General features: G+C 55.5%; 2 protein-coding genes across 2 annotated transcripts; both read right to left on the bottom strand.

Annotated features, from left to right (window-relative positions):
* Positions 1-1,268: 1,268 nt before the first annotated feature.
* Positions 1,269-3,490, bottom strand: B0T26DRAFT_723155 (uncharacterized protein). Its single transcript, XM_060442615.1, has 5 exons — positions 3,086-3,490; positions 2,830-2,990; positions 1,977-2,762; positions 1,845-1,917; positions 1,269-1,783 (listed from the first exon to the last, which is right to left on the bottom strand). The coding sequence occupies exons 1-5, from the start codon at positions 3,126-3,128 to the stop codon at positions 1,332-1,334; spliced, it is 1,515 nt and encodes a 504-aa protein (XP_060293118.1). The 5' UTR covers positions 3,129-3,490; the 3' UTR covers positions 1,269-1,331.
* A 1,780-nt stretch (positions 3,491-5,270) lies between these two features.
* Positions 5,271-8,204, bottom strand: B0T26DRAFT_654533 (autophagy-related protein 13-domain-containing protein; the record flags this gene model as incomplete). Its single annotated transcript, XM_060438555.1, has 3 exons — positions 5,271-7,733; positions 7,765-7,896; positions 7,977-8,204. The coding sequence occupies 3 exons, from the start codon at positions 8,202-8,204 to the stop codon at positions 5,271-5,273; spliced, it is 2,823 nt and encodes a 940-aa protein (XP_060293119.1).
* Positions 8,205-10,950: the final 2,746 nt, after the last annotated feature.

The following is a 10,950-nucleotide window of genomic DNA, read 5'->3' on the forward strand; positions in this document are numbered from 1 at the left end:
ACCTACCTACCTACATATTTGTCGTCACAGGCTGGACAATGATGGCTACAAGTTCCGTATAGTTATTCGTATGTATGTATATATGTTCCTTAGCAAGGAAGGGTGTTGCATGCTAGCTTCAGGGGTGTCAAAATAAAAACACGTCATACACCGGATTGAACACACAAGACACGACCCTCGGCGCCACAGTCAGTCATTGAAGTAGATTGGCTTTCATTTCCAAATTATCCACCCCCTCCGCTTCTTCCTACGAACACCTAGGGTATGACAAAAAGATATGGTAAGATAAAAGGGCAACTTATAAAATTAGACCACATAAACACAGGGGGGTTGTGATATACCATGCATCCTTTCACGGTTCGGTTCTCCTTTCCGCTGTCATCAGTAGGCCGCCGCACGGTAATAATCTGCGGGCGCGCTAGGGCCATCATCGCTGCCTGGCCCGCCTGCCGCCGAAGATCCCGGCGGAACATAGGCCTTGTACTGCGGTACGCTGCTGCTGCTGCCACTACCGGCATCGTGCCCTCCGGTCTGCGCACCCAGGCGGCTCGGGAGCGTTTGTCTTGCGTCGTAAGCGGGACCAGTTGGGTGTAGCGGCGGGGGTGACATAGCCACTGGCCCCGGGGCTTGGGGAGGCCTGGCCTGGGGGATAGGGGGCGCCTGGCCTGTAGGGGCGGGCGGGCGAGAACTATCATTGCCGCCATCGTAGGCACCGTACTGCTGTTGGGGTTGAGACGGCTGCGACGAAGTGCGGTAGGAAGTGTATGCGTTATACGATGGCCTAGGATCAGGCCCGCCAGGTGCCGAGGGGGCCAAGGAGGCAGGAGCGCCTGGGGGGCCACCAGCAGGGCTAGCGGCGGCGTACGGATCTTCAGGGGAATAGATTGACGACGAATATGTGCCTATCGAGTTGGTATGATGGGGTGCAATTGGAGAATCGTAAACGGAGGTAGAGAGTTCCTGCGGTGCGCCGCCTCCGCCGTAGGTGCTCTGGGGACGGGCACCCGCTGGTGGGGCTTGGTAAGGGGCGTATTGGTTTGCAGGTGGAGGTGAAGACGAGGTTTGGATGGGAGCGGGCTGTTTACCGCCGGATGGCTGCCTCTGCTCTTGGGGCCGTGGAGGGTACTGCTGTTGTTGTTGCGGGGGAGGCTGCTGTGGTGCTTGCTGTGCCGGTTGGCTGGGCTGGGCCGGAACTTGGGCACCTGCAACATAGAACGGGGCAGGGGTGGCTGCGGGCCCAGGACGCTGAAAGTTTGGGGACGGGGAGGACGGTGGATATTGTGGACCTTCTATAGTATATACATATCAGTCTATGATCAAAGCAAGCCCCCTTAATCCCCAAATTCGGCTAGCGGCGTACCTTGTGCAGGAGCCGGGGTGTAGTATCGCTGCGGATCTTGCTGTTGAGGAGGCGGACCGTAGCCCGGGTTATTCTGCTGCGGCGGAGGGGCACCATATCCCGGCCCGGGTTGCTGCTGTTGCGGCGGAGGGGCACCATAACCGGGGCCCGATTGTTGCTGCTGCTGCTGCTGCGGCGGCGGGGCACCGTATCCCGGCCCAGGCTGCTGCTGCTGCTGCTGCTGTGGAGGTGCGCCATAGGCTGGCCCAGGTTGTTGCGGAGTGGGCACCCCATAGCTAGGACCAGGGGCTGGGTACCCTTGGGGAACCTGGGGCCTGTATTGGTGATAGGTTGGCCCTGGCGGGTGCGACATGGATGACTCCAGCAGCGCCTCGTAGTCTCTCCTTGCCTTTATAAATTTCTCGTTCAGCTGCGTGAAGTCGTCTATATCTCTGTTAGTATACCGTTCGGCCTGTACTGTTAAGTTGCTCTGAATTGCTGGTACCTTTCTTTTGCGAATACTTCTCAATCAGTTTAATCAGCTTCGGCCGGATGGCCAGTGTCTGGTGATAGAGCTTCTGCAAACAGTTAGATCTTTCGGCTCAGCCCTCAGAGGGGCACATGGGGTTTGTCCTACCGAGATTTCCTCGTTATCCTCCTCCCTCGGGGCCGTGTTGCTCGCGCTGAGGAGCGTCAACAACTTCTCGACGTTCTTGATTTCAGCAAACACCTCGGCCTCCATCTGCGCCTCGCGTTGAAGCTCGTCGGGTGTCGGGTCTGTCAACTTCTCGACATAGTTGAGGGGGAAAATCCCTGTCTTCCCCTTGAGCGATCCACGCCACCAGTCCTTGAAGACGCTCTCAAGCACGGCAATGACGTCGCCCTTCTTGAATTCCAGCTCGCCGGGCTCCGACGGGGAAAAGTCAAACAGGGCCCTGACGCGGGACACGGTGGCAGCTGTCGTGCCCGAGGGCACCTGCTGCTGCTGCACTGGGGCCGCTTGCTGCGGCGCGTTTCCACCTCCTGCTGCGCCGCCCGAGGTCCCAGCGTTGGACGGGCCTGCGGCCGGGTTCGGCTTCTTCTTGCGCTCCTCTTCCTGCAGACTGAGCTTGAGAGCAGTCTGAAGCTCCTCCTCCTCCTTCTGGCGGTCCTGGGCCGTGAGACTGTTTTTCTGCGGGGCGCTAGGAGGGTGGAGAGAGGGGTTAGTCTGCTTTAGGCGGTGGTATGCATCATTCATGATGCCGAGGTCGGGATCCGACTTGAACATGTCAGACCATTCTTTCATGCGTTCGAGGATCTTGGCCTTGACCTGTGTGTGCGTGTTGCGATCGTTGGCAAGCTTGAGAAGAGCATCGGTGAAGGCTCGGCTCGACAGCTCGCGATGCATGACCTTGCCGCAGTTTTGCGAGAGGGCATTCGAGACCTGTGGAGCCTGGAGTCAGCTGACGGATTCCCGGATTAGCCGCAAGCCCACGAGAGCGCCTGCTTACTTCGAGTGTATAGAGCTGCACGTTCGCGTTGCGATGGGCCAGGCGCTTGATCATGCTCTGGACAGCCTCTTTGGCACCGCTCGCGTCGCTCGACACACGGTCGCAAACCTCCATGATAGCACCCCAGTCTTCCGATGTAAGGTTCTCGTCTGTAGCCCGGTCTAGATAAAGAGAGAAAGACAGTGGTCAGCGGGCGCGCGCTCAGTGTTGGGCGATATTTGTCGAGGCAAGCTCGCGGAGAAGGGGAGGAACGCACTGATAGCCTCATCGTAGGGCCCAACCGCCGCGGCTCGGAACATGGCGAGAGGTGGCTAGTGAACGAAGCCTTCTTGGCTGAGGTATGATGACCTTGCGAAGCAGCAAAAGATGTAGGTAGCTCTCTCGAGCTCGAGCTCGGCAGTCGTGACGGACGATGGCCGATAGCGGCAAATGCCAATGTCGTCGGAGTGAGGAAGAAGGCTCAAAGCAGCTTCCCTCGCTCGCTGGCTCGGTTTCGGGCCTCTGTCGGAAGCTTGAGTTCCGATAAACTTAGAGAGGGAAAAGCATTAACAGAGCCTTGGCTGGCGATGGCTGTGGTTTTTTTCAACTGGGCCAGGGCGACGAAAAAGGCTCCAGGATCAAGGTTGGTGGAGGTTTGGAGATGAGGTGCAGAGGCGGTGCGCCGCGTGGTTGGCGGCCTTTCGATGACGGCCCAGGCTGCCAGGCAAGACCAGCAGCAGCAAAAGTGGGTTCAGGTTAGGTAAGTTACTTACTATCAGCCTCACTAGCACTGGCAGCGAACTGAACAGCCAGCCAGCAAGCAGGCAATGGAGCAGTACGCCCCGCAGCTTACATCCCTGCACCGGCCCCAATGTCGAGCATTTCGCCGCCACGCTTCGGCTAGGTTCCTGGGCGAAGCTTCTATCGAGTCCTTCTAACGCTTCGCCCCTCTTACGTATGCTGCTTGCGCAGCCACGCTCGAAGAGAGTTACCGAGGTGTTACAATCTCTATTGCCTCTATTACCATACCCGCGACTGCTGTCGCTGTCAGCTGAAAATATAATTCCCATTTATCGTATTTTACGGGCTACCACTGGTAGTAAAATAGACGGGCCTACCCTGACTCTTGTCCTACCCGTTCCCGCTTGTTGGCTCGCTCGCTCGCTCGCTCAGCTCGGCCCTACAGAACGGGAGCTTTGGCCGTTACGCAGAGCCACTGTGAAGGAGCACAGCCACTCCAAGAGTACGGACCTACACGGAGCGACCAGCTTGTTGGTTCAATTATCGACTTGTTGAAAAAAGAAAAGAAAAAGAAATTGAATAACGTTAGAGATACTGTTTTATATATAGACGGTTTACCTGGTAATACTCTCCAAGTGCTTGCATCAATTTGCGAACATGCCTTAAGGTAGATCCTATCCAGCACAGCCTCTGTAGCTCAGGAAAACCAAGTGCCGCAATAGAGTGACTTAATCCGCGGCGTCTCCGTTGATGTCATATCGCAGCGCCCGCCTGCCGCCGTTTTGTCTCGCCAAGCCGGAAATAACGGCGTTTTGCACTAGCACCAGTACGGAATTCCATCTTCAGTCCAATTCCTGCACACATGCAATATTATTGGCGGGAGACTTTCCAGGATACAGAGGTCTTAGGATAGGACCTTACAGCTCACCGTAGACATTTCTTTTCTTAAATAGAGGTGGGGTCCTATTTATTGCCTAATGTGCTCTAATTTGTCACGTAAAACGCCTCCTAATTAACCTCTCATTTCCTCGTCACATTCTATTTTAGGTGCTGTTTGTCAAAGTGACCACTAGGTAGCCTTACATACCACATACCTTAATTAGGTACTTACCCACCTTGCTATACGCAAGGTCTCTTTTCAAAATCTTATAATTGCCCACGTACGTTACATACTTACCTAGGTAGGTAAACCAAACTTGTTTCAGACACCAGACTGGAATAGGCGGAAAACATCGTATTTATAAATGTTTTCAAACACGATTTTGAAATACGTCACAACTGCTGTCCGAGATTTCAAAGCCCGGCTACGAATAATACGAGCCTCAAAAGTGACTATGGCCTCACATCACAGCATCTCCTATTGAAAACCCAAGAACTGTAACTAAAGATTCAAGAAACCGCAATTTCTCTCTCAATCTCATATACAGTCTCTCTCTCCCTTACATACACATACGTATGCACACATCTAGACACATAACACTTATCTACGTGGTTCTAGGTCCTTGTCATCAGAGTGTTATCCTGATTGGGATCTAACGCATCTGTCCCGGGGCCCTGCCGCACCCGCACTGCAAGCTAGCGTACAGACAACAGGTGCATGCAGCCGTACACTTACAGCAAAGTGATAGTATGTTTTTCTCTCAAGTTACAAGTCCCCATATAATAGTTCCCGTACAACCAAACAAGAGTCTAGACTCCCAATTCGCCCAGAATATATACCACTACCAGCCCCGCCGCGATGTTCCTCTCGCCTCGAAAGCGTTAGGATTTCTCTCAGAGTGTCCCGACGAGCCACCGCCACCGCCAACATTGCCGCCACCACGGGCCTCTTCCAGGCTGCGTCTCGAGGGCCGTTCGAGCTCAGACATGGCAAACAAGAGCGGCTCGTCGTCGGCGCCCTCCTCGCCTGAGGGCCGGCTATATCGCCCGCCGGAAAAGGAACCGCGTGAAGATTGCGGCGGCGTGGGCCGGCCACGGGGTGTATACCGTGTTCGGTAAGGGGTTCCGGAAAGTAGACCGGGCGAGGAAGGACCACCCTTGCCGTCCCGCTCAGCCAGCGGAGACGAGGGCCCCGAGGCTCGGATGTCGGCCGCAGGCTGCAGACTTAGCGATTCGCTCGAGTTGTCTCCAGAACCTCTCTGGAAAGCGAGAAGCGTGCTCATGGTCGGCGCCTCGCGATCCTCTGCCCCTAGACTGATGCTTCGCTGCACAATATCGGAGTCGTCCTCCCCGGTTAGGGCACGGTCCTGTTGCGCCACGGAGCTCGCCCGCCGGTTGTTGTTGGTAGTGTGGAGCAGCCTGGGCGACAGCGGGATGTCGATAGCTCCCTCCTGACTGACCGGGGTCTCGTCGTCTCCCTCTTCCTCCGTGGAGATAACGGCAGGGTTCCTTGGTTGACGACGTGTAGGCGGGACTCCGCCTTGATAATCGATGATGGAATTCTCGCTGAGCCGGGATGGGATTGCCGGTGTGTGGGGTGTATGCGGTGAGAGGGGTTTGCCGGGAGAGGACCCCGCCGATATAGAGGCGGGGTTCATCATGCTGGGAACATTGGTAAGTTGCCGGCTTGACGAGCTCGACGATCGATGCAGGTGCATGGACGAGGTCATGGACTCGGTGAGCACATTGTTTGACTCTCGCATCAGCTGAAACTTTGAGAGCTGAGCGGCGGTGCGTTTGGCTGCCGAGGATTCTCCCTTCTTGTTGGGTTCGAAGCTCTGGAGCATCTTCCGGCTCTCCAGCACTTTGAGAAATTCCGAGATATTATCATCGTCTGTCGCAAATGAGCCCGAACTGGCCGCGCCTCCGGCTTCAGCAAGCAATCCCGAGCCAGGCTGGGCTGACGAGGAAAGACTCTGCTTCCCGCTGCTCCCCTGGTCGTCGTCACCCTTGCTATGTCCTCCGAAGGAAGGCCGGCTCCTACGGTGCGTGAAACTACTGCTATAGCGGCTGGTTGGCCTTGGTGATGCGGAAACAGGTGGCACATCTATCGGGACGGCCGCGGGGCCGCCGCGCAGTGATGCCGCCATCCCGGCGGTGAGCGATGACCGGGTTCTGCCATGAGTAAAGCTGCTTAGAGTCGATGGACGAGTTAGTGACTGGGGTGATGGAGGTTGATCAAGGTCCGGAACCCTTGGAGACCCCGAGAGAGAGCCAGCCTTGAACGGATGGAATGAAACCGATTGACGCCTGCCTGAGCCATCGTGACTTCGGAGAGACGGCCGACGGATCGGCAAGGAATTCGGCGGATCAGTCTGCTCTAGGCTTGCCGCCTGAGATCCTGTAGGGGAGCTGGTATCCGACCCAATGGGACGCACTGCCTTGAGGGCAGAGATCGGGCTTGTCCCCAGAGCTCCCGCGCCGTGGAAAGTTGATAGGCTGCCGTACGTCTGAAGGGGCTCCTGTGCGCCACGGCCGTGGCGGTTGGCTGGTAAGGAGCCGACCTCGGCATACGAATCCGACCGCTGGTGGTCCCGGCGTTGTGAAATGGACGGCTTGAAGAAATTCTCATCAACGCCCATAAAGCGCGAGCTTAGGAGTGACTCGGCGTCATCGACTCGGAAATTGCAGTCGTTGCGGTATGTCACCGATGCATAAAACCGGCCGACGGGCACTTCGAGGTCCCCAAACACGTAATCGGTTACAACGTCCCTACCGTCATAAAAAGGCTGGCGTAGGGGGTCAAAGCCCGGGTGTTCAGGCTCGGCCATCAGAACGCGGCACTTTACCTCCAGTGCCGGGTGGATGCTCTTGGCCAGAGCTTGTTGCGAATACTTCCAGCATGGCATAATGCGCGTCGCCACGAATAGCGACCTGAAGAAGACGATACTCCGCTTGTATATCGTCGGCAAACTGGGCCCGAACTCGTCTTGGTCGGACGGTATGCACTTGAGCTCGATCCGCCATCTCTCGAGGATGATCTCGGTATTCCGCTTCTGTTGCTGTCGCGGCTTCCTCTTGGAGCCGTCATCGCTCGATGACTCAGACGAGTTCAGGGCCTCTAGAACATCCCACCTCTTGCCGTACTCATCGACCACCACCAAGCTCTGGTTGTTAGAAAGACGTGAGGCATCAAGATACGTCTCGATGATCATGGGCGGGGGCCGGTTTTCGAAGCTGCCCGATGTCTTGTAGACGCGGAGCTCGTCCCTGAATTCGCTGATATCGTCGGTATCTATTTGGAACTACGCGGGTTCTGTCAGATCCGTAGGTAACGGTTCCTGTTTTCAGAGGACTGTCAGGGGCTATCCTTACCCATTTGTTCGGCCTCCCGGCATTCTTCCCGCCGTCTGGGGTTAGGTTCAGTCGCGACTGTAGGATAAGCACGGCCGCCTTGTAGTAGAAATTCTGTGAGAGGAGCAAGTCAGCCCATGTCGGCAAAACATACATTTAGCAGGGCACCAGAGCAGCCCCAAAGTACTGCGCACCTGTATGATCTGGTCCAGCTTCTTGATGGACTCCTTGCTGGGACCGGTGTCAGAACCATCGCCGCTGTCGGGAGCGGCGGAGGCGACCTGGGCGCCTAGCTCGGAGTCGGCGCGGACTCGACTGGCCGAGCCCACGGCGTCTCTCTGGTTGTTGGTTCGTGTGGGGTTTGTCTGTGGAGAGGATGCGGGGGAGGAGACCCTCGCGGGGTGACGAGATTGTTGATGCATTGTTGCGGGCGGCGGGACTGAAAGCGGTAGTGAGACGGGCTTGGCTAGAGCGATAGGGTTCACATTGGTGCCGGCGCAGGTATGTGTTCACGGATAAGGATAAATCGAGGTGCCCGATAGAGGGGAGGAATCGCCAGGCAAGGCAAATTGGCGAGGGGCCCGAGCCGACGGAGTTGGAGATGGCGATGACGGCGGCGCGCAGACGGATCGGCGGCTCGCTCGTCGTTGCTTCGCTCGGGTAGGCGTAGGCGGTCGTCAGGGTTAACGGACCTCTTCGCCCATCGTTTGCAGCGGACAGGCCGTCCAAGTTGTGCAAGTGCTGGGAAAAGGGAAAGCCCCAAAGCGACGGCGAGAGAGGATGGGCGCTTGGCCGTGCAACAAGGCAGACAGACTCTCTTTTCCTGCGTGGGCCGGCTGGGTCAAACCGAGCCTGGCCTGGGTCAGGTCAGGTCGTGGGCGAAAAGAGAGGTGCAAGGCTTGAGGGCCTTTGGTTGGTGCGGTGCAGGTGACTCCCAAGGCAGACGAGCGGGCGACGGTTTGGTGGAGGCTCTAGCTCCCTCCCAGGGGTCGTGCAGCGCAGGGTGGCGGGCCGGCCGTCTCCAATAAGCGGCCAGGTGCATGCAACTCTCTCGTACGCAGCCTAGTGACAGCCCAGGGCCTATACTGCCCGAGTGACCACGGTCGAGGTCTACACCTGGAGCAACCTACCAGTGCGATCAAGGTAGATAGGGACGTTCCGACGAGCTTAGTTATCTATGGCCAATCCTCACTACACTTGCATGTTTAGTACGCTTGAAGCCCTGCGAGAACTGTATACAGCCCGGTATGTACAGTACTGTGCGGTTCTCGGTACTGTACCTTCAATCCAGGCACTCACTGGACAATGCACACTCGCCAAGCCGCCGAGCTGGGCGATGTCGGAAGCAGGACCAGGCTCAACTCGCAAATCGGCTCAAATCGAATTGAGAGAGATGAGATGAATGAACGGATTAAACTCGAGCTCAAGATGGGCAATGGAGTCAATCGCAGCAGCGCAGCAGCGCAATCGTTCAATTGCCTCTCTGCTCACCGACGAGCACTGTATGCACAGTACTGTTAGTACGGAGTACGCAAGGTAAACCTGCTACGGATTCCTCCTTTTGGTTAGCAATACAAAGCGAAACCTTGGTAGGGCCTGAGCCTAGGGGAGTGAGGGGGTGCAAAAGGCTGAAGCAAACGTGTGCTCAGTGCGCAAGGAATCCCGTACACCTTACCGAGTTCGGTACGTAAGAGGACGGTAGTAAGCTGCGGAGATAACAAGCGCACGTAGGGCTGGTTGTTTGACTTTGGGGTGATATGCGTACAATCTAATCCCTGAATGTTTGTTGGCGTGGTACTTTCTAAGATCTAAATGGCCTTAGCATCTTACGACTCGCCGCAAAGGTTTTACGCTAAGGGAGGTAATAGCTATTTGAATCCCTATTTTGTAATCCTAGAGGTCTATTCCTTCTCTAGAAAAACCTATTAAAGACCCTTTCTGGCCGGTTCATTTGTTATTTTCTTTTCCTTCGTAAGTACCGCGCCAACAAACATTCAGGGATTGGATTGTATATGCACTGTGTCGGATGGAATAATTACACGAAATACTCCGTAAAAACCCGCTATAAGGTATTAAACCTACAAGCTTTGCGGCTCCCGAATAAAGCTAACAAAATAACCCGGTGGCTAGGTAGGTCGGATCTTTTGATCTTCCCTTCTTGATTTAATTCCCCGAGTTATCTCGCTGTCGATTAAGGAAAAAGAGGAGAGAGAGGTGTCTGCTGCTTTTTTTTAGGCGGCTCGTGATCCCACTGCTATCTTTCGTCATCCGTCCTTGAGTCATAGGTAACATCCATGCCCTGATAGCCCCCAGATTCGGGATTGACGAATGGCGGGGAGCAGGGGGTGACGAGGGAGAGACAAATCCACTTCTCTCCGCGGATATGGGGGAATGACGAAAATGGGGACTGCGATTGCTGCAGAAAAAAAATAAAAAAAATAAACAATTATAATACGTCGGAGAGTGAAAGCAAGGGATAAAATGGTCAACTATCAACTAAGTAGGTAGTTGTTTATACCTGCGGATTTGACGAGGTCAAATGGGGAAGACCACAGAGGACATTTCAGATCTTACAGAAAGCTAGCTAGGTAGGTATGTAAGTAGGTAGCAATGACGGAGTTGCTGGCTCATCAGTTTCTGTCTGTCTTTCTGTCTAGCATCTGCAGCCAATATCTGCACCACCGCACTTCACTTGGAACTGCATGGAAGCCTGGGCCTCGAGTCCGGGTCCCTTGTCTGTAACTGGCCCCAGCCGTGGGCCGTCAAGAGGTCGGTCGTGCAGACAGACGAGTTGCAGTTGCATGAAGAGAGGCCCGCAGCCGACGATCCCCACATGCGATCTGCGCAGGCCCTGAAAAGAGGCCGGGCTGCCTGCTGAGATACCGTGGGTGCCGACCAAGTTGCAGGCAGGCCGTCGGAAGCAAGCCGGCGAGGGCCAGGTAGGTGTTTGCTTGTATTCCTAGTTGGTAAGGCAGTATTGCAACGCAGCAAGAGATGTGTTGTTCTGATTCACACACACTGTCTCTATCGTCTTAACAAGATAAATTTACAAGTATCCGTACAGGCGAAAGTGAGACTTGTGGCTGCCACTCATCGGCGAGGTAACTAGATCTGTCGCGACCGATATGCATCAAGAGAAGAAGTAGCCACCAAGTTTTTTTTAACAAG

The sequence above is a fragment of the Lasiosphaeria miniovina genome (genome assembly GCF_030549165.1).
Source record: "Lasiosphaeria miniovina strain SMH2392-1A chromosome Unknown B0T26scaffold_6, whole genome shotgun sequence".
Classification (NCBI taxonomy): Eukaryota; Fungi; Ascomycota; class Sordariomycetes; order Sordariales; family Lasiosphaeriaceae; genus Lasiosphaeria; species Lasiosphaeria miniovina.